The sequence below is a fragment of the Vicugna pacos genome, chromosome 1, assembly GCF_048564905.1.
Source record: "Vicugna pacos chromosome 1, VicPac4, whole genome shotgun sequence".
Taxonomy (NCBI): domain Eukaryota; kingdom Metazoa; phylum Chordata; class Mammalia; order Artiodactyla; family Camelidae; genus Vicugna; species Vicugna pacos.
The window spans coordinates 72,999,965-73,023,854 of NC_132987.1; the positions used below are offsets into that span (position 1 = coordinate 72,999,965).

The 23,890-nt window shown below is 35.7% G+C and overlaps 1 protein-coding gene across 2 annotated transcripts in view; it reads right to left on the bottom strand.

Annotated features, from left to right (window-relative positions):
- Window positions 1-2,238: 2,238 nt before the first annotated feature.
- Window positions 2,239-23,890, bottom strand: part of ATP6V1A (ATPase H+ transporting V1 subunit A) — a 52,763-nt gene continuing 31,111 nt past the window's right edge. Inside the window, exons 4-15 of one of the 2 annotated variants that reach the window (XM_006211341.4) lie at window positions 22,892-23,106; window positions 22,473-22,610; window positions 21,106-21,257; window positions 17,412-17,574; window positions 16,766-16,874; window positions 12,614-12,736; window positions 12,405-12,519; window positions 11,748-11,811; window positions 10,195-10,398; window positions 7,806-7,900; window positions 6,246-6,417; window positions 2,239-4,625 (exon numbers count right to left, since the gene is read on the bottom strand). In XM_006211341.4, coding sequence (XP_006211403.1) covers window positions 4,533-4,625; window positions 6,246-6,417; window positions 7,806-7,900; window positions 10,195-10,398; window positions 11,748-11,811; window positions 12,405-12,519; window positions 12,614-12,736; window positions 16,766-16,874; window positions 17,412-17,574; window positions 21,106-21,257; window positions 22,473-22,610; window positions 22,892-23,106 — 1,643 coding nt within the window. In that variant the 3' untranslated portion in view covers window positions 2,239-4,532. The remainder of the gene's footprint in view (window positions 4,626-6,245; window positions 6,418-7,805; window positions 7,901-10,194; window positions 10,399-11,747; window positions 11,812-12,404; window positions 12,520-12,613; window positions 12,737-16,765; window positions 16,875-17,411; window positions 17,575-21,105; window positions 21,258-22,472; window positions 22,611-22,891; window positions 23,107-23,890) is intronic. The other variant, XM_072965031.1, reaches the window with a different exon arrangement.

Below are 23,890 nucleotides of genomic sequence, written 5' to 3' on the forward strand. Positions count from 1 at the left end.
CTGTCCATTTATTTTTTTGACTTGTAGGAGTTCTTCATATATTCTGGATACAAGTCCTTTGTAAGATATTTATTTTTGTTTATATTCTTGTTTCTCCCACTTTAAAGAACTCTATATAATTTTGGCAAAAATGGTGATCTATTTCTAGGCTTATCTTCCTAAACTCTGGCTCAAGCTCTAAGTTTCTTACTCAAACACATTTCCTTTCTAAAAAACGATTTGAGTCAACACACTGCCCACAAGCACCTTGGCTAGCCAGTCATTTCTTCCTACATTTCTTCTAGTTACTTTATGTCACATTTTTTCAGCCCAACTTCCTGGTTCTGAATGAAGAATACATACATAAGGAAAATATATACAGTATAATTTAGTGTAAAGAGACATTAGAAGTTAGGAGGCCTGAATCTGATGTTAAGTAGCTGTGTGACACTGGGCAAATCAACAAACTCTCTGGACTTCAATTTCTCTTCTGTATTATGAGGAAGCTGGAATATATGATCAAAATCCCCATTAAACCAAGAAGCTGCTTTACTTTCAGGAGCATTAAACCCCACATCTGCTATTTATAACTGTACCTGGTGTGTGTACTATCTGCTCTTTAAAAAACATCTTTCTGAAAAGATTCTCTTTAAAATAAACTCTTTTCAAAAAGTGTCCTGATCTTTTACAGGTGCTTCTTTATGTTGCAGAACAATGGCTTTTCAGTTACTGATTGAATGATCTTTTCCCCTGGGTTCTTAAGAGGCCTGAAGTGGTTGCTAGGAGTGCCTCACCCAAATCTCCTTGGCCATGACTGCCATTTCCGCTGACCTCCCAACTGCCAGCACCTAAATCTCTCTGCAGAGGGTTTTCTGTGGCCACCGGAGCCTGGTCTACCTATATGCACATGCTGGGCACAGACTTCAGTGGACAACTGACAGGAGCTGGATGTCAACCAGTGACTGCTGAAAGTGCTAGTCCCCTTTCACCCCAGGTGAGATAACTGACGTGTAGATTTTTCAGTTGCTCCCACAGCTCCCCAGGAGGATTGTGCTCCAAAGTGTTGACTTGCTTGATAAGAACACTTACTGACTTCCTTCTATCCTGTCTCAATTCTCTATTCCCCCACTGGTGCTTTCCTGGGATTACATCTCAAATAAACTGCCTGCATTCAAAAATGTGTCTCAGGGTCAACTTCTGGGGGAATTCAAACTAAAAGGGAGCCCTTAGAACAGCTTTAGTAGCATTTTATCACACCCAACCTGGGAAAATTGCTCTTATATTGTAGCAATTCACTAAAACTGATAACCCGAGGGTACTGGGTTATTTTAACCAAAAAAGACTAAAAGCCACTCAAATATTCTGTAATGAATAAGCCTTCCTGTAAATTTTAAAATATTTCTCACCATATGATATCACTCATATGTGGAATCTAAAAGAAAAAAGACAAATGAACTTATTTATAAAACAGAAACAGACTCACAGACATAGAAAACAAACTTACGGTTACCAGGGGGAAAAGGGGTGGGAAGGGATAAACTGGGAGTTCGAGATTTACAGATACTGACAGGTATATATAAAACAGATAAACAAGCTTATACTGTATAGCACAGGGAACTATATTCAATACTTTGTAGTAGCTTATGGTGAAAAAGAATATGAAAACAAATATATGTATGTTCAGGTATGACTGAAACATTTTGCTGTACACCAGAAATTAATACAACACTGTAAACTAACTATACGTCAATTTAAAAAAAGGAAGTATTTCTTTACATAAACTTGGCACTTGATAGCAATGTAGAGTTGCTCTTCTCACACTGCTTCTTTAGTCCCTTGGAAATTGTTAAAAATACATTTTAAGAAATAAAATACCATGTAACATGTTGGTACACTGGATTGTAAATAATTGCAAAATCATGAATTACAAGTTTTTAGTTCACCTACCAAAAATAGAAATGAGTACACTGATTCCCTTTAATTTATAAGTGTATTTTTAGAAACCATACACTTTTCCAATTTAATGTAATATTCAGAGTGCTATGGGATTCTGTGTACATTTCCAAAGCACACTGGTATATAATTACAGGATTTTTTGCAGTTTATAGTGAGGGCCTAATTCAGTTTCATGATCTTAAGTAACAATCTATAAAGGGAGAAATAAAAAAATTTAAAGTTCATACTGAAAACAAGTCGAAATACAATAAGGTGACATGCTTTTTAGCAGATCTTGCCACACTCACAAAAAAAGAAAAAATGTTAATTTAAATCAACTTTTTATTCTTTCATAGATTTTAACAATTTTACACAACTTTTAACACAAAGATAGTGAAGCCTCAAGGATAAGGAGGCAATGTACATGACCTCTTCTATTTGTTCTTCAGGATGGAAGGAAATTTTCAAAGGGTACAATGTGTGAGATTTAACACTGGAAAAATACATATGAATCTGTTTAACTGGCTCCACTTGGGACCAGGCACAGCACAATAAATATAGAACTGCATCCTCTTTTTAAAAGATTGTTGTAATTTTAACACATTCTTACTAAATATGATCAGTGACCAACCTGAAATTCTACAACATACAGGTGAAGGGACACTTACAATGAATATCTGAGCAAAGCTTCTCTAGCGTCTTCACACCCATTCATCCACAGTCTTAAAAAGTGTAAGAATGTACATTGCAAATTGAGAACAATAAAAAACAAACTTGGTCAAACTTTCTTCATCATGTATTATTCATTACTATCACAATCCTAGTTTGCTGGTAGGTTTAAGGTAGGAATCGGAAGTTTCTGAAATTCTTCTAATTTCCACTGGTCTTAGGGCCTCTGGGTATGAGGCCACATTGGAAGCAAACTGATTAAGCAGCACCATTACGTCCACATCTCAACAAACCACTGCATAATTTTTATCTTCCATTATTCTGAAAGGTTAAAAGAAGGTGCATGGAAGAATTCCCATCCTGAATAGCAGGCCACTGTAAGAACATGCAATCTGCAAGGATTTAAACCAACACAGCTGAATTCTCTACTTGACTGTGTCTTTCCTTAAAGAACCAAAAGAAATACATTACCAAAAAATTTAAATAATAACATACTGAGGCATAAAATAAATACTTTATTTATGCTATTACATTTGGGTATTTGAGATTGTTGCACTTGTTCACATAACGCTTTCCTTGTCCCAAAGAGGAAGCAATGGTGCCAGCACGATTGGTCGGAAAGAGTTAATGGGAAACTGATGCTCTCAGAGTTGTTCTGCAGTGTGCCATATCATACAAATGCAGAAACTATTAGTTACTTTAAAACATATACTTAAAAGATAGGAAGAACTGATCTTTTTTTTCACATGACCCAGATTCTGTTATCAGCAAGTTACAAGGATTAATTTCATCCCTAGGAAACAGAATGGAAACTGTTATGCTGCTATAGCTACAGATACTCTGGGAAATCTTTTGAGCCAGTGAATCAAAAACCACATGAAAGAAAGTAGTATTTTCTACAATCAGTAAACTGGTAGTTCAAAAATTCAATAAGCAAAGAAACATGTGACACATGTCATTATCTTGTAAAAACATCATGCCACTCTGGCCCCAAGAATTACTATAGCCCAGCTGGTCCTTAAAGGTGCAGAGAGCTTTCAACCAAGACTAAATATCTTTTCCTGTGGCATCTTACTGCCCATCACACTGCCATATGATTCTTAGAAGCTTAGGCTGCTAAGACGTTTGAGAAAAGGAAGAGGGTGTGATGTGGATCAAGTTCTCAGTGATTGTTTTAAATGTAATTTTAAAAAGAATTTCCTAGTAATGCAGTAGAATAGTCCTTGATCCTGAATTTTTCCTAGTGAAATAAAATAGGCTTTAACAAGGTGATGTTAATCTAAGTTTGACCACCTGGCTCCTTTCTCACTTCTTTAGAGGTTACTGATTCATATACTGTGCTGAGCCCCACAAATGCTTGTTTTAAAAACACTATAGTTCCCCATAAATATTTTTGATTTATACTGGGAGAAGGGATGCATAATTGGAACATTAACATTCATGTTAAAAAAAAAAAAAGCAATTATTTCCTGCAAAGCATTACTTAGAAAAATGCTAAGCGGCAAATAACTTTACCATAAAGATATTGAGTTGTTTCACAAAGTACCTGTCAAAATGTATAGCAGTCTGGCCTTCTATTCCAAATCCGTTGCAAAGAGAGTACATGCAGTAGTCCTGTTTACAATTTAATGGTGATGAGGAAAGGGCAAACCTAGGACAAGGAGAGACATCGCCCTACATACAAGTTTACAGTAGTGTAGCCATTGTGTATCATATTTACTACATTCACCACTTCGGAGAAAGGATCAGGGAGGCTCTTCAAACACTGGAACAAAGGAATGTTTGGTTTATATAAGACCTACCAAATAAACAGGGAGACAAATGATAACACACTTAGGCACTCGCCTCAAAGCTGCACAACAAAGAAGCAAAGGGTTTGAGATGAGAAATTTAGGAAAATATACACATATGAGAGCTTGCTGAGGAACAGGAGGAAAGAAATCACAGTTCTAATCTTCAAGGCTACGGAATGCATTTTGCATGTCTTCAAGAAGTTGTGCATAGTCGGCCTTGATCTTTGCCTCACCATCTTTCACTGGATCCTGAAAAAAAGACATTGCAGAATTCAATTTACCTTTGGGAAATAATTTTCAGAATACATAGTAAGTTATTTTTATTTAATATATTTGAATATTAGGCTAAGTGAGGTACACTGGTAAAACATAGGCAGGAGGCAGAATTATCCTTATCTTTCTTTTTTCAAGAGTATAAATGAAGAAACAGTCCAACCAACCAGATAGAATTTACTATTCAAGATCTGGTAGTATCACACTGGGACAGGGAATAAGACTTCTGAAATAATCTTAAAATGCATCACATTTAGAATCTTTATGGAAAGCAACTTAATTGAGTAATATGTATAAAAGAGACTTTAAAGTGATTAAGTTCTCTAACCCAATCATTCCACTTTTGAGAACATATACTAGGAAAATACACAAAACCCAACTCCATGAATAAAATTGTCCATACCAACAACTAAAAATTTCCTAAATACCTAAGAACAGGCAAATATTATTCTTCAGCCACAAAACAGTGCGATAGAAAAATACCTTATGACATTAAAAAATAAATGAGATGTTAATTTGAAACAATGTACTTGTAAACAGAAAAAAGACACCTTTAGTCATACCACCAGAAGTCATCACTCTATTACTGCATATATTTTTTTATCCTCTTCCTACAAATATATAATTTCTAAAAATAAAATTTGGATCAAATTCTATATGGAATCCCTTTGCAACCTGACTGTTTTCACTCACTATACCATAATCATTTCCCTATGTCTTGGATAGTCTTTGAAAAAAAGCTGTTAATGGCTTCATAACATTTATGACATGATGTATATGTCACAATGTACTTTTTGCTCTGTTCATTTTTGGATGACATTTAAGAAGTTTAATAAATAATCTTCTACATACATCCATATCAAAATCTCTGATTATTTTTGTGGGTTATATGTTTTGAAGTAGAATGACAGGACTCAAGGGTGTAAATGTTTTAAAATTCTTGCTACAGTAAGTGTCTGTTTGTTCAAATTTACTTTCAGCCTACAGCGCAAACACTATATTCATAACATATGCATTCAGAGAATCATCCTCAATTTCTCAATAGGAGATTATTAAATATACTTAGATGTTATGATTTAGAAATAAATACAATTTGATGGATCAAATATTTTAAAAACAATCTTATGCATTTGAGTTTCCACAGATAATTTCACTTAATTACCTATTTATATCTTGTGTACTTTCCAAAGAATGAGAGTCCGTAAGAGTCCACTTAACAGTTAAAAATGATGTGTAATAGGATACTTGAAAGAAGTAAACAGCAGAAGTCATTTCAGATGAGCACGGGGTTAGATATTAACAGGCTCTTGAGGTAAGGTAATTGCTGCTTAGCAGTGATTTTAGCTCTAAATTGCCCGGCAGTTAAGACAAAAGGCAAAATACATCAGCATTTATTTCAGACATGACATACTATAATCTTTATCATTAGAATTCCTATTTGAACATAACTTTGAGGTCTGTTCTGGCTTTATAAAACCTAAGCGTGCGTAAAAATGGTAAGTACAAGTTTCACACACCAGGTTTGGACCCAAATATTTAAAAAATCTAAAAGAAACAGTTCCTACTAAATAAAGGTTATAGTAGAAAGATATGTACCTTGAATTTCATGGAGGAAAGCTTATAGAGGATCTCCCCCATGTGCTCACGGATAATGGACCACGTGATTTTATTGTCACTCTGGGCAGTGGTTTCAACAGCTCTGCGAGCCATGTCATAAAACGCAATCATGTTCGACAGCATCCCCACTGTCTTGTAGAATGGGCAGAACCTAGGATAAATGAAAGACAAAATAATACACAAAAACAAAATCCAAAGCAAGTTCATACTCTTTACTTCATCCATAAAATGCCAGAGCATTAATTTCTTTATTTAAATATGTATACTACTTATAGTTAGTGCATGATACATAAGGAATGAAAAATGACAGTGGAAAAGATTAGTAATATTTAATCAGAGTTTTTGGACAGAGATGTCTCAGGATATAGGGTGGATGGGGAGATGGAGCTACGTATTCTTTTATTTAAGAGCGATGTTGATTTTTATCTGTTAAAATAATCAAACAGAAAGAATGACAAAACAGTACTGCTACAATCTAATGACTCTCTGAGGGTTTGTTTTTGTACAGTGCAGTTAAAGGCATAACCCAAATGGTAAAATAACTGAGTTGTGAAGATTCCCTTGTGATAGTGGGTTAAGGTTTAATAAATAATAGGAAAGCAGGAAACGGCAATTTCCTAAAGTTAATAAGCCGTCCGCTTCGCTGTTAATGTGTTCACTTCCATTTATCCATACCTTTTAATAATAAAGATACACAAGTTAATATTCAACTTGGATCACATGCACTCTAATCAACTTTCTGACAAATTTAAACCCATGAGCATACACAATTTCATTCCCACTCTCCATTACACTCTTCTCAAAGAATTTTCCCTTTGTGGAGTTATCTTTGTGTGGGTGATTCTGAGAGCTTCTTAAGTTCCTGATATAGATTTCTGAGCCTTACTGATGATATCCGTCATATTTTCTGCTTGTACTACATTCTGGTAATCTACCTATTTGCTCAGTTCCCTTTCAGTCCCATATGGGGCCAAATATGATTTAAGGGAGAAAAGCTAGCCCGTGATGAAAGGGCTCAAATTATTAAAGTTTAAAAGAAATGGGAACTTTAAATAAGCCATGGCAGTAGCAGAGACAGTAATGAAAAAAAGCAAGCCCTGGGCAGTAGTAGAATGGGCTGGTGGGACGTCCAACAGGGACTCCGGCAGAAAGAAAAAGAATGGACTCGTGGAAAATGAGGCAAAAAAGTATAATTATTTAGGCGAAGAGTAGAAGGGCATGGGCTGTGGTAACAGGCAGTGAGAAAAGCCTCTGAAGGAGGCAATGGTCCCCAGGCTCTGCACACTAAGCCACAATTTAATCTCATTAAAGATGGTTGGATAATGAGTGAAAATACTGTCACAACTGGGCACATGAGCCAAATCAAAACAAGGGGACAAACTGGATCATTAGGTATTTGCTATGAAAATAAAATAAACCTATACTTTGAGTCAGAGCGTGTCTGTATGAGGGGAAAAAAGTTCTTAATGTGTAGGCAGCTCTTTCTTTAAAACTCAACAGAATATCCTCAAATAAAAAAAGAAAATAAGGATGGGATACCTATCGTAAGGAGTATATCCATTTTGCTGTAGGAAATCATCTTTGATAAGCTTTGCTACCTCCAGGGTGATTTTATCTGTTTCTGCTAGAGAAGCCTAGAAGAGAAAAAAAATACATTTTAGAAATTTACTGCAATGATGTGGGACCAATGGTTGGAATCAATTAGCAAGCCGAAACCACGTAATGAACATATAATCACCTATCATTAATAAATTCACCTCACACTTGCTTCCTGATTGATATCCTTTTTTTTTGTTTTGCTGTGAAAAACATAATTTACCATCTTAACCATTTTTAAGTGTAGTTCAGTAGTGTTAAGTACATTCACATTGTTGTGAAACAAATTTCCATGACTTTTCATCTCACCAATTTGAAACTCTATACCCATAAAACAACTCTTCTTCCCCCACCTTCTGGCCCCTGGTAACCACCATTGTATTTCCTGTTTCTATGAATTTGATTATTTTAGATACCTTATATATAAGTATTTGTCTTTTTGTGACTGGTTTGTTTCACTTAACATATTGTCCTCAAGGTTCATCCATGTAGCATGTGTTAGAATTTTTCTTCCTTTTAAAGGCTGAGTAATATTCGTGTGTGTGTGTGTGTGTGTGTGTGTATTAAAAGACATCTGGGTTGCTTCCACCTCTCAGCTACTGTAAGTGCTACTATGAACATGGGTATACAAATAGATCGATTTTTTTTTTTCTTTTTAAACGCTTTCTTCTTCACATTCTGGCTTGCTATTATAACTATTTGAACTATCTCAGTCTAAAATTTGTTTCACAAAAATCTATACAGTCCACAAACAGTTGTTTTTTATATTACATGATGTTTAGAACTATGTAAATGCAAAGTGCAGTAAGCATGTACTACTTATCTGTATCTGAGAGCTACTTTATTAGTGATGCTCTTCCAGAACTTCACTCTTGAAATATCATTGCCTTGAAAGCTTTAACTTTTGCATCCACCCCAACAGCCTAACAAGTAAAGATTCTTGGGAGTTGTGGGAAAGGGACAGGCCCAGTGAATTAACTGCAGAAGACTGTAGCATTATCTATGAGCACTAAACTTCACTTGCTCATAATGTATTACTTTATTATTTTTTAATACTTTGCTGAATTTAGGAGGCTAAACTTTAATTTTAAATTTCTATACCCACATTCATAAACAAAATGAGCCTGTAATTATCTTTTTTTGTATTGTCTTTGTCTGATTTTGAAAGACTTCTGTTCCTAGTTCCTCTTATAAAGCCACAGTATTCATTTATAATAATGAGCATTTAATATGTACTAGTTATCTAATAATATTATCCTTTGTTAGAAACAATTTAGGAGGTGACTTTACAATATAATAAAAAGAACAGAACCAGACAGAGAATTCTGAGGTCCTGACTGGTACTGCATACTATCTGAGAAGTTATTCAACTTCGAAATTTAATTTGGCTAAGTTTAATTGGATTATTCTCTTTTGAACCGTCAACACACAGACACAAGAATGTAAGTCACTTGTTTAAGGTCACACAGCTAATTACTGAATGAACTAGATTCCAATCCTTCTAAATAATATGGCCCTGGTACTCCTGCAAATATGTATGTTAATAGATCCTAAATCTACCACCTCTAATTTGGTGGATAATGGGTACATTCTGTTTCAAGAAATAAAATTGTATGAGTGTTTCTTTCTCATCCACAATATAACCAGGACCAAAGGGTCAAAAAGAATATAAAGGCCCTAACAATCTAGTTACTTCTTTTAATTGACCGCTGTGAAGTACAAGCCCTTCCCCTTGACTCTGGGCAAGCTCTGTGGCTGTTCTGACCAAAACAGTAAGACAAAAGTGATGTTATTACTAGTTTGGGGGCCCAGCCTTAAGAGGCTGGTGGTTTCCACTAGTTTTTTTTAATATTCAATCTGGGAGCCCAGAACTGCCATGTGGAGACACCACAGGAACAGAGAAATGCCCAGACAACCGTTAGCAGTTCTGGTCTTCCTAGCCCAGGCACTAGACTTGTGAGGGAAGAAACTTTCAGATGACTTCAGTCTCAGCCACCATATGACTGCAGCTGTAAGGGGAACTCCAAGTAAGAAGGCCCAACTGAGCCAACCAACCCCAAGACCATGAGCAATAAAACACTGTTTAAGCTACTAAATATCAGAGTGGTTTGTTACTCAACAATAGATAATCAATCATCTTTCTACCTTCCACAACACAAGCAGGCTCCTCAAATGTCTGCTGGATAAAAGAATAATCTAATTCTATTAGTTTAAAAAATATTTAATAACTACTCATTTTGCCAGGTGAGAATCTGCATATCCAAGGTTCTGTATGTCCTTAAAACACTCCAGTGTACTCACAGATCTGTCCTCAGGGGATTTTACAACTCACCTTTCCCACAAGCTGCACAATTTCTGCCAAGTCTTCTTCTTCCTGCAGAATCTCCTTAGCTTTGGTCCTCAGAGGAACGAATTCCGTGAAGTGTTTGTCATAGTACTCATCCAAGGCACGCATGTACTTGCTGTAGCTGATCAGCCAGTTGACAGAGGGGAAATGCTTACGCTGAGCTAATTTCTTATCTAAGCCCCAGAACACCTGATTCAAAAACAAAAGATTTTTCTTAAAAAGTAGAAAAAAATTTTTTAAAGTATTATTTGTTTGTCCTAAATATGCAATTCTATAGTTTTTTGGTCAAATTATTTGTCTTTTTGGTATATACAAGTATAGATGAAACAGAATAAAATTTGCAATTAAAAAATGTATTCCTTTCAGTTTCAGTACAGACAGTATCTACAAATCAAATTCAAAATTTATCTGGATTTCCTTAATAGTGTGTCAAATCTAATAGCATAAAAAATGTACAGTTTTGAAGACTATTACTGTGTAATATAAACAGGTGGACCACAGAAACCACAAAATACTAAGATAGACACTTCACTTTAATTAAAACCTCTAAATGTTTTGAATAAATTCAGTTCCTAATCATTAAGGGCCAATCCAAAAAGATCTGTCATTTTTCTGAGACCAAACATTCACATATATTTTATGCATTCCTAACTTGGCTCCTCTTTTCCCTGCAATTTAAAATTCAAAATTTTAGCAAATGTGAAAACACCTTGAAAGTTGTAAATTGAGACCCTGCCACTTCCTTTTATCTGATTCCGACAGAAACATAGGCAAATATTCTACTTTTCCCATATGAACAATGCATAGACTCATAAATACATCAACATTATAAAAATTATAGCCCTGGTTTATATACATTTTTCAATTAGGTGTCTTTTAATGGCCAACTTGGCTGGCTATCCACTAAAATTCATGCCTTGTCACTGGGAAGCAGCTGCCTAGGCAGAAACTACCTTTTCCACTGTGCTTTCATCTGGGTGTGGCTAACAGAATGAGTGTGGTGACCATGTCCGAGCCCAAGGTTCAAAAAGTGGGGGTGCTTTCTCCAGTTTCCCCTGTACCAGGCAGATGCAGATGACTGCCAGGCTAGGTAGAGCCACAATATGGAAGAAGCACTGGTCTCCGAAACCACCACCGAATGGAAAAGAGCCGCTCTTGGATGGATCATCTGCCTTGGGCCAGACCATAAGGAGAAAGAAACTGCCATGGAGCTTTTGCCATTATGTGTTTTTTGGGCCCATTTGTTCTATACCTAGGGTTACTCTACCTGAAAGTGTGGTATTACTCTAACACATAAACCTTTGCTACCCTGGATGTATTTTCCATTTCTGGATACTAAGTCTACTATAAACTCTAGGTAAAGAGCTCAGAAAGAACAGACAGCATTAAAGGCCTTTAGTAGTAAGAATGCTCCTAAAACAGACTTCACCATTGCCTACTCTTTAATGATTATATTAAATACTTCACAATGACATGGATAACATTAGGACAGCCTATAGGTGGGGCTCAGAAGTTGACTACACTTGGAAAAGATATACCTGAACAATACCAAGAGTAGCAGATGTAACTGGATCAGAAAAATCACCACCAGGTGGAGAAACTCTAAATTTAAAAGAAGAAAAAGTCATTAGAAATGCTTATGAAAAATAACTTGTATATAAAAGCAATTTTTTGAAAGACACTTTTTATATAAATAACTTTAGAAATGAACTTTGGAAAGAAAATCTTGTTCAAAAACCTTAAAAACCAGTACTAAGTTACAAATAAGAATGATAACTATTAAATGCTTTCTAGTTTGAGAAGTGAGATGGATATTTAATTATGATCAGTTTCACTGTTCCAATCAAACAGATGAAGCAAAAGGAAGGAAAAGCTCTGAGAACAATGTATGGCTTTATGTAGGGACTGTGAATCTTCACACTGTTTTTATCATGATACAATCTTACCTTAACATGTCTATAATTTTCTAAGTTATTCCTAGGATATTGTGACTTGAATATAACAAATCAGTCAAGACAAATCTATGGAATCAAAAGATGTAGAGATGACCTAAGCATGTGTATTTTAAAGAGCTTCTTGGGTGACTCTGGAGTGCAACGTTGGTTAAAAATCACTGCCCTCAGGGGGCTAAATACTGTCTCTTTAAAATAAATGACATATTTTTCTTCTGGAAAGTAAACAGTTTGGGTGCTTACGCTCCTACAATGCTGACACTCCCTTCTCTTTCAGGATTTCCGAGACATTTCACTCTGCCGGCTCGCTCATAGAAAGAGGCCAGACGGGCACCAAGATATGCAGGATATCCACTATCTGAAAAATGGAAAGAAATTTTCAAAGACAGGTTCTAAGCCAGCCCCCAAATCCTATCAGTCTTGCTTATATAATAAGCAATACTGAGACTCACCTGCAGGCATTTCAGCTAAGCGACCGGAGATTTCTCTCAGGGCCTCAGCCCATCTAGAGGTAGAGTCAGCCATCATACTGACGTGATAGCCCATATCACGGAAATATTCTGACAGTGTAATTCCTAAGTTGGGAAGAATATTACAAGTTAAAATCCTATAATGTGTAATCCTGATTCTTTCACCCTTAAGAAAACTTTAAAGCAATATGTTCCTAAGTCAGACTGCTAGCTGTTCACCAAAATCTGTTCTTCTTTCAGGCACACAGGTGAATTCTACTGTTTAGCCTCCTTTGCATCTAGATATGCCAGTAACTCACTCACCCCTAGCTAATGGAATGTAAGTCAGAGTAATGTGCTCCATCTCCAGTAAAGCCACACATCCTTCCATGTTACTTCTTCCTTCTGGCTTACTGAGCAAGAGAACTCTTAAGGGCCCCTGGAAGGTATGTGTTGAAATGAAAGAGCTCTTTTCAGCCTGGGTCCCAGCCCCAAAAAGTAAAGAGTCCCCTGACCATCTGAAATAAATATCTATTATATTGAGCAATTCTACGTTTGGGCTTATCATAGCCCAGTCTACCCTAATATACATTTTTTAAATGCAGGAAAAGATTCTCCCCCCATTCTTTGTTGAGATAATTAAGTCTGAAATTAATTTCCAATGTAGCTTTGTCTATATATCTCACATACATATGCACCAAAAAAATCCTCAACCGATTAGCTTGTTTGGTTATTTTTCAAAAGCAACAGAAGTTATTAATATGAGTAATAATCTTAATCATCCAAATCATTCTGCCATGCAGATAAGGTCCTGTTCTGTAAAATGACATACACTAAACCACTTAGAAGAAGCTAATATACAGAAAAAAGTTCTAGCTCCTGTTCTGTCATCAATTCTAGCAAAGTAACTTCATTTCCCAGTGTGGTTTCCTAATCTGTTAAAATGGAATAACTCTTGCCTCCTCTATCTGTACGTATCTGATCAAATGGTATGTAAATGTCCTCTGAAAAGTACAAAGTACTATACAACTCTAAGATATTAGAAATGTATTTGTTGCTACATTATAAGAACCCCCAAATCTCCTGCCCTAATTCCTTTATTTTACCAGTAAAGAAACAGAGGCCTATATAAGCAAAACAAAATTGCTGCTGGAAAATTCAGAACTTTACTATTTATCACATTACATCTTTCAGAATAAAAAAGGCTGACTTCTGAGGCTTCCAAAACACGAATCCATGAACAAAGTCTTAAGAAAAGAAAAAAAAAAACCTCAGACAATCAAAAGGTGGGCAAACTGTGAAAACATCTGCAATGCATAACAGATAAAAGACTGATTTCAAAGGGGTTTACCAATCAGTATGATGAAGAACTACTATCCACCAGGAAAATGGACAGAAGGTAGTTTTCAAATGGTTAGTACACACAGGAAAGATGCTCACTCACTGTAAGAAGTACAGACTGAATAGGCATCTAATAAAGCAGGGACAGTAAAATGTAATTGCCAAATCTAGGCGTGGGGTACATGGATGTTCACTGTAACATTCTTTTAACTTTCCTGTATGTTTGACAATTATCATCAATCAGAAAGTATTGAAAAAGTTAGCACTGGTGAATATGTGAAGGAACAGAATTCTTGTCCACTGTTACCCCTTTTGAAGAGCTATCAGAACCTAAAATCTGCATTAACAGTTGTATTCTTAGCAATTTTACTTCTAAGAACTTATCTGACAAACATACAAAGAAACATGCATGTAAAACATAAAAATGTGTTAAAAACAAGCATTAGGATGTTTTATGGGGTGAAGTTTGTGAGAGCAAAAAATAATCCAAGTGTCCACCAAAAGGTTAAATAGATTATCATATATCCAAACAAAGGAATACATGCAGCCACTTAAAAGAAGTAGGAAGACGTCCTGTCTTAAAACAGTAGATGAATATGTCACTTTCTCCTTCTCATAAAAATAACCACCAAGCAAGGAGAACAAGAAATACAGAAATATGAACTCTACTGTCAAAAACTAGAGGCTATATTTAGCTTCACAACAAAACAGTGAGGAAAGCCAACTAAATGAGATAAAAAAACAAACAAGGGCGTGTGAAGACACCAAGAATTCACCTGAAGCTGTACATCCCAGATTAAGTTTCTCCAAAGAACCTACATCCTGAGGGGCAAAACCAAGAATTCTTTGTCTAGAGCAAAAGGGGTACAGGGCTAATGGCAGGGGTTCCTTGAACTGAGTCTGGCATCAAGGAGAAGCAGGGAGATGAGGACAAATAAAACACAGGTAGGCACTCCTTTTCAGTGAGTAAACAGTGGATGAGGCAGGGTAGAAGAGAAAGAATTCATTGTAGGTGGCCTTGCAGCTGCAGATTTTTCTTGACAGGAAAGAAGAAAAAGTAAAATAACTTACACAACTCCATGCCATAACAAACTTTACAGATTACCACGAAAAATTCCTACTACCCTGGACCATAGTAACAACCACCCCCTCCCATCTTCAGCAAAGATGAACAGTAGTAATAATAAAGCAGGGAACTAAACAAAAATACAAGCAGGAAAAAAGACAGATGAGCAGAATACAACAAAGAACCTGCCAAGGAACAGATGAAAACTGTGACCACAATTAATTAACTTTAAAAAATCTTAATAATGCATCCTACCACAAAATAAAAATCTTAAGGAATATACAGTAACATCACATAAGATGTTTCATGAGCCAGCAGAACTTGACAGAGAGCTAGAAGAAAATAAAGGTTGTTTTAGAAGCAACACTGATTATCTTGTGAAAAAATGGTCAAAAGGCTAAATAAAAAGAATTAGAGAGGAAATGATGTATGTGGAAACAGATAAAGGAGACACAATATGTTTAGTTTGAAGAAGATGACCATAGAGGAAGAGAAAACAATTCAGAAAGAATTCTCAAAAATTTTCCAAAATAAAAGACATATTCATAGATTGAAAGGGGGCACTGGGGCGGAATGGTAACAGCTCAGTGGTAGAGCATGTGCTTAGCACGCACAAGGTCCTGGGTTCAATCCCTAGCACCTCCACCAAAAAAAAAAAAACAAAAAAAACAAAAAAAGGTAGGGGGCAGCATACACTATGTCTCAGGAAAAATTAATCAAAACCAGCAATACTGGGATATATCCTAAGAAAGCTATAAGATTTCAAAGTTAAGGAGACATTCGTTTGGGCAAAAAGAAAAATCACCTGTAAAATGAGAAAAAGTAGGCTAGTGTCAGATCTCTCCTCACCATTTAATGCTGGAATAAGAGTTCTCAAGGAAAGGAATACTGATCTAAAATTTTCACACTCAAGCCAAACTACTGTTAAAATTTAGAAAAAAAATTCAAACTGACAAAGAAACAAGAATTCAGGGAACATAGTTTCCACGAGCCTTTCTTGAGGAAACTTCCAAAAGTCAAATTTTCTTCAATCATGAAATAATTGGAGAAATTAAAGGGGCTGCCAGCAGGCACTGACTCCATTTACTAGGTCTAAGGCTAGCACAAATATTGGATTTATGGTTACAGAACAGAATGTGAATATTATAAATCCTGAAAATGTAGAAATAAAAGTACCGAAAGCTGGGATGGAAGTGGGTACAAAGATAGAAGATAGTATGTGAACACACTCTTATCTTCTGTATCCAGCAGTCAGAGTACAACAATTCAAAGCTCATAATTCAAGTTATAGAGTTACAGATATATTCAGAGATAGATCAATGGTAAAGCATGTAATGGAAAAAACAAACAGTAGAAGAGGGTATATCATTTTAAAGTCATTAAAAAGACTGGGGTGGGGAACATATGTAGCTCAATGGTAGAGTGCATGCTTAGCATGCACGCCATGCGATCCTGGGTTCAATCCCCAGCATTTCCGCTAAAAAAAAAAAAAAAAGATTGTAAAATGATTATGACTCAATAAAAAAATGTTAAAAAAAAAAAGATTGGGGCAGCTATATAAATGTCTTATATTGACATATTCTTAAGATAAGTCAATAAATGAAACACCTTTTAAAACTAGGAATACGGTTATATGTGTGAAGGTATTTTAGAATGAAGGAAAAGCTCTTTGTAAAAGAAAAAGTTCGGTGCTAGCTTTAAACTTAAGAACCGATGTTAACTGCTTTTATTCCAATGCATATACTCACCAGTATAAATAGAGGCTTCTCTAGCAGCAACAGGCATATTGGAGGTATTGGCTACCAGGGCTGTCCTCTTCATGATTGACTCTACCTTACCATCAACTTCCATTGTGAGCTACAGGCAAACAATCTATTAGTGATCCCTTTGCTTCTAAATAGAAATAGAATAGAAATAGTCCCTTTCCCACAGCTTGTCTATATTTAATTCCTCTTATAATCTGTGTTCCCAAAGTAATACTCCCCATCACTCCAACCTCTTCCCTCTATCCCACTGTGCTGTAAAGTAAATAGCCATTATTTCCATTTCATAAGTGAAGTCCATTATTTTATGGAAAAAGAAATATTACTATAGTAACCTAGTAGATCATAAAATTCTACGTAAAGTTCATACTTATAAGTGTTTTGTCTATTTCAACTTTCTCCCAATTAACTGAAAACCACCAGAACGCAAAAAGAGACTTTCAAGTGTTTAACTGAAAAATTCAAATTCCTTTCTGTGAATATACAAATTGAATCACAAATATAATTAGAAAATTCCCTAAAAGATCCTAACAAATGAGAGCATTGCTCCAGACCCAACATAAAGTTTTATTAAATGTCATTTTGTGGTATTTTTCTCCAGAATAGTATTTGAAGCTTTACAGATACGGACCTCTGGGAAGTCCCGGAGGACTTCAGACATCTCATTTCCTCTTTCACCACATCCCACATAGATGATCACATCGCTGTTGGAATACTTGGATAGAGACTGCGATATCACTGTCTTTCCACAGCCAAAAGCCCCAGGGATTGCAGTAGTTCCTCCCTGTACACATCTAAACAAAGAAAACAAGTATGGATTACTTTCCTTGCTAATAAATACCAATAAATAAAGTAGATGACATGGAAATATAAGTTAAAGAAAGCACTTTAAAATATTGTCATCTGTATCTATATACATGCTTACAAAGATAGATATACAGATATACAGTAATTGCTCCCCTAGTTTGCACCTATAATAGTGTATGTTGTTCATTATAATTAATCATCTCTATCGTCTTTAACAGCTAAAATACATTCTATAAGGTAACTGGAGGACAGGAATAGAAAAATAAGGTAGATAAAATAGTACTAATGATATTCTGAATGCTTACATAAATTAGTTTATGAAAGGACAATGTAAGAATTAAAGCTAAAAGAAAATTATACTTTGGAAAGTTGCCTTCAGAGTTAAATAAGAAGACCTAAGAAATTTGTATCTTGCTACAAAGGTTAATGAACAAAGGCTTTTATTAAGGTGTTAAGTCAACCCCCTTTTGCCTATTCAATAACTATTTATGAAGTACTTCCTAGGTACTAAAAATTATGCTTGGAGATGCTGGAGAGACAACAGCAAAGAAGATAGCCATGTTTCTGTACTCACAGAGCTCACACTCCAGTGTGGTACACTGGAGAGTCAGCTGGTGGTTACAATACCATATAGCAACCACCTTCACACTTTCCCTAAAAAGTGGCAGTGAAGAGTGAAATACCCTTAAAGACAGAGGAAAGTAAATGTCACTCTGTGTGTGTGTGTGTGTGTGTGTGTCAGGAGGGTCTGGGCAGAAGAAATGAGATATAATGCTAATGGAAATTCCTTTGTAATAGTGTGTTTTATCACAAAATTCACAGAAACACTGCATCCTTAATAATCATAACAGAACTTTCTCATATAAAACTAATATGCATTAAAATGTTTTCTCCTTCAAACATTTCAGTGACTCTGATAAACTAAGAAGGTGTATCTATTCATCCTGTGGCTCTGTATACCTCTTTCAGACCACTTTTAAGCTGGGGTAGTGAGGTGGGGCTGAGTGTGCCCCACTTTAGAAGTTCAACAATCCAATGTGAAAAGTGCTATCACAGAGACCATCCAAGGTTTGTGGGAGTACACAGGAAGGGGTACAAAGTCTGACAATGTACTGGAGTGGGGTTAGGAAATTCTTTCCAAAAGAAGCTAAGGCCTAAAAGGAAATAGAAATTAGCCAGATACAGGGAAATAACACACCACACAGAGGCAACAGCATGCACAAAGGTCCAGGGGCAAAAGGGAGCATTGCTTAAGGAATTAGAAGTCCTTCAGTAAGACTGGAAGATGGTGTATAATGAAGCAGTTGGGCTGTCAACTGGCTGAGACAACACTGGAAGGTAAGCAGTAGCCAGAACATGGGTAGTATTGTAAAGAGTTACGGAGTATGTGTTTGACTTGAGAGCAATAAAGAGCACATAGGGGTTTTGAGCAAAACAGTGCAGGATCACGTATGTGTTTTAGTTGGATCACTATGTAATTTGGACAACCACTTAGAAAGAAGGCAAGACTGAAGATGGAAAGTCTGATTAAATGTGATTATTGCAGGAATTAGGGTAAGATCCTTAATGACGTGCAGTTAGGATGAAAATGCAGATACAAAATATTTAGGGAACAGAGTAATAGCACTAGTTCACTACTTAGATGTGGGGGAAGGGTAAGACTGATCCTTGAGAGAAGTCACAGGTTTTAAATTAGGCATCCACGAGACGTATGAAAATGCCATTTGTTGAGAGAGGCAGCAAAGTTTCAAGGAAAAGAGTGGTGATTAGATGATGATTTTAGTTTTAAACATACTGACTTTGAGGCACCTGTATTCAAAAGGAGAGGTATAATCAGAAGTGGATATGTGAGCCTGGAACTCAGAAGAGATCTGGGATGAAGATACAGATTAAGGAATCATCACATACAGATGAATATTCAAGTTATGAGAATAAATGAAGTCATCCACAGTGGATAGGATATATAGTGAGGAAAGAGGAAGCCCTAGAGGAGGGAAAAACTCTAAGAAATATTAAAGTTAAGGGAGAAGAAACCTGTGACGGAGAATAAGCAATAGCTTCTTGTAGACAGAAGCTAACCAGAAGAGCAAAGAAAGAGGGGAGTAGACAGCAATATCCCAAGTTGTAAGAATTAAGAAAATACTAAAATTTGGTTATTGAGTTACCGGTATAGGAGAAACTGATGACGTTAGCAAGAGCAGTTTGGAGTGAGGTGTGGAGTAGGAGTACACTGAATTAGAGGGGGACAAGCGAAGACAACTAATTCATTCTTTCAAGAGGTTTGGCTGTGAAGATAAGGAGACAAGTAGTGGAAGGTAGAATGGAGGAAGGGTAGAGGGTAGACTTTTTTTCATTACATGGGAGTTAAGGGAGGATCACTTAATGAGAGGTCTTTGAGGAGACATGAGGTGGAATAAACTCCAAAAAAAGGAAGAGAATAAGGGATGGATGGGAATGCATGTTAACTGAAGGAGTTCCAAATCTGATGGGCTCTCATGAGAATTTCTCTGTGAGGGATCTAGCATGATCATTTGGCGAGAATGAAGGAGAAAGAAGAGTGGAGCGGAAGGTCTGAGGCAAGAGGAGAGGGCTGAAATAGTCACCGAGGAGAGCAGGAGAATGATAATTAGGGGAATGTAGAAAGATTGTGCCACAGTAGAGAGATACCAACTTGCACCTATTATTTCTTTTTCTCAGCAGCCTGTGGAGATTCGGGAGAAGGAGACAGCTGGACTGATTCACAGTTGGTATTTGCCAGGTGGGTGTGACAGAAGACAAAGAAACAAGAGAATTTAATAATACTGGCAAATATTTGTAAAAGTGATAGACTATTAAATGTAAGCCAGATAGTGAAGGATATGGAAACAGGAGGTACTGACTAATAAGAAGAGTCTAAGACTGAAGATCTTATGAGAGAGAATGGTGAGAACAACACAGAGAGTAGTTTTGAAGGGTAAGAGTTTAAAAGGTAAATGGGATACATATGGATTGGTAATGAGAAGGTGAAGGAGTTATTATATCATTGCTTCAGCCTTTTCTGTGAATCAAATGATGAAGTCATTTGCTGAAAGTAAAGCAGGATATGGTGACGTCTACAATTTAAAGAGAAAGGACGTTTTTAAGTAGTCAATGAAGAAAATGGCAAAGAGCAGACTACAAATTAAGAAAGATTGCTGGGTACCATAGAGAATGCAGATGATTTTAGAAATCATCAATTTATAGTGACATCAATCTACTAATTCTAGAATAACTTAAGAAAAATAGTTATAGTGTTTTGGCACAGATTTCCTTCTGTACACTTTATTTTTTCAGAAAATTTAAGAATACTTTCCCTTTGCAACTATGAAAAAAAAAATCTTCAGTGGTTTGACTCTAATAAGCATTGGAAAAAATATAAATGTATTTCTCTAGATAAAACTTATAGGATTAGCAGATAAAACCTTTACCCACAAAAAAGTGAAAAAATAATGACCTGTAATAACTCTAAGGGAAAACCATGGGACACAGCTCAAACTTACGGAAAAAGGGCATCAAGGACTCTCTGGCCAGTCAACAGAGGATGATTAGCTGGCAACTTCTCAGTGACAGGCCGAACCTGACGTACTGGCCATATCTGGACCATGCTGAATTTCTCTTTTATCCCTTCAAACTCAAGCTCCAAGACAACATCCTATAAAAATACAGCAGAATTTTAAGTACACTCAAAATTTATGAACATTCCTTCCTCTAAGAACAAAGTGAATCCAGATTTCTCTCCAGGGGTAGGGAGGTGATGAGGGAGATTTACACTTTTTATTGTCAATCTTTATATATCATTCTCATTTTTTTCAACCAAGTGCATTTATTACCATTTTAATGATTTAAAAAAGAAATTTAGAAGTTTTTGAGAGAGAGGTAACTCAAGTAACAGAAGAATAGTTAAATAAATTATATGACTACACACAGGGAAAATTCATAAAGGCTACAGAAGATACTCCTGGGACTGACAAGGAAGAAATTAAAGCCTTTATAATCTATTTTCCATTCTTTGTTTTGTTTATTTTATTATAATGCTCTTATAATGCTTAATGAAAAATATTAGTCTATTAAGAACCCTAAAATATTTAATATAGTTAAATATTTTAAATCACTTATAAAAGCAAAAAGACAATGAGTAATACTCTTTAATATTTGTGAACACTGAGATGGTTTTACCTCTTCGTAAACAATCCCAAAGTCCATACACCTAGAGAAACCTGTAATCTCATTGATGCATGAATCTGAAATATCTACTTCAGGGTTGCTCTTTCATGTACAGGTGAGTCTCTAAGCTAGTCAGTAAGGTTAGCTGATTGCCCAGAATCTCAATCTTAACTCTTTTGTTTTCTATATGTTGTAGAATACAGACATATTCTTGTGAAATGATTAAAAAATTGTTCTTTTATCATTTTTTATTGGGAAAAAGTTATACGTTACAATGGTCTTCTCAATAAAGCTATTTTCATACCCAGAAGACTATTATGTGGCTCCTGTATTTGATATGATGTGACCATCAATCACTCAGAGTAAGAATTCATATAATCCATTATACAATTCATTAAGTAAATAGAGACTGACAATTAAAATCAAAATCTACTCTATGTCTGAAGAATCAGGGCTTTAAATAAAGTAAAGTTAAGAAGGTAGCTTATACTAGCTTTTCTCTTCAAAAAGAAACAGTATATTTTGTTTTCTGTATTTCCAAGCCCAAGTTTTAAAGAAAAAAAATCTTAAAGAAAAAACAATTATGGGAGTTACTTAAAACCTACACATTAAATGAATTATATAACTATTTAGAGCACTAAAGCTGGGCAACTATCACACACAAGTAGGGTCACCTGTGAGAAAAGGTTTCTATGATACTTACAGAGGTGTCATAATTACCAGGTGGAGCAATGTAAGTTACAGTCCCTCTGTTTCGTGGGGGCAACATTATTTTGTGTTTGATGAGTGAGTTCTCGTTGACAATTCCATAAATATCTCCACCAGTGATATGACTACCAACCTAGAGAACAAATGCACTTGCTGTTTAATGTTCAAATCAATGTCAAGCTGTTTAACATTCAATAAACATCAAGTAGATTCACAGTTGCTATTATTTAAATCATTTGCCTCACTTATCAATAAAATATATTAGTTCTATAATCCTTCTAGTAGATCTAAAGAAAAGTGTAAACTATGTTTCTGTGCTTTATTTTTATTTTGACTAAGAGTACAAAATAGTTCACGAAACACTCATGTCACATTCTTTCAACAATTTTAGAATTCTTGGTTACAAGAACATACCCGTAGGTTTTTGCAAGGTGTGAAATCCCATTTGACATCTCTGCTCAGAGCAGACACGTTTACTCCTCTGGGAATGTAAATACTTTGAGTCTGACTGCTGATATCTGACAAAGGTCTTTGAATACCATCAAAAATGGCTCCCATGATGCCAGGACCAAGCTCTACCGAGAGGGGTTTACCAGTACGGAGTACAGGATCTCCAACAGACACACCAGCTGGAAACAGCAGTTGAGGAAAACTCACTATGAAAGTTAAGAGATTCTCTAAAAAGGAAATACCACAGTTTAACAAGAAATGATAATGTAAGGAGCTAAACCAGATATTCTCAAACTTTCAGTCCACAGCATCTTAAGTGTTTCAGGAACTTTTTCATAGTGACCCACAACAAAAGATATATTTAAAACTTCCAGATATTAAATAGTTATGTCCAAATATCATAATAAATATATACATCCTCATAACTAAGTAGGACTTTGAAAGAAAAATATACATAAATTGAAAGAAAAAGAGAATATTTTAACTTCATTTTTAAATAACCTCAATTCTTACAAATAGGGTTTATATGCCTGCTGGGTATTCTACAATCTTCAAACCTTAGAATCAGATTGAATGCGTATTCCACAATCATTTTCATATACTTGATTTTTAGCTTAGCAATTGCCAAAAACTCAGCTTCACAAAGATATGACATCACTGACAAGAATATAGTGCAGTCAAATAATAAAACTGTTTATTATCTCAAGCTACTAGTTTATGTGGTATCTGACAAGATGTCTAATATTCCTGTGTTAACCGCAAAAACTTAAAATATCCTGGAGCATCACATGAGTTTACTACAGCTGTCCAGAGTGCCTTGGTACACAATTTGGGAACCACAGGGCTAAAAATAGTAGCAAAGGCCTCTCCATAATACATTGCTTCAACTACACTGGTGAGGAAGATCAGTTCTCTAAAAAGGATATTAGTATCTGGACAAAGACCTAAACTCTTTAGACTGAG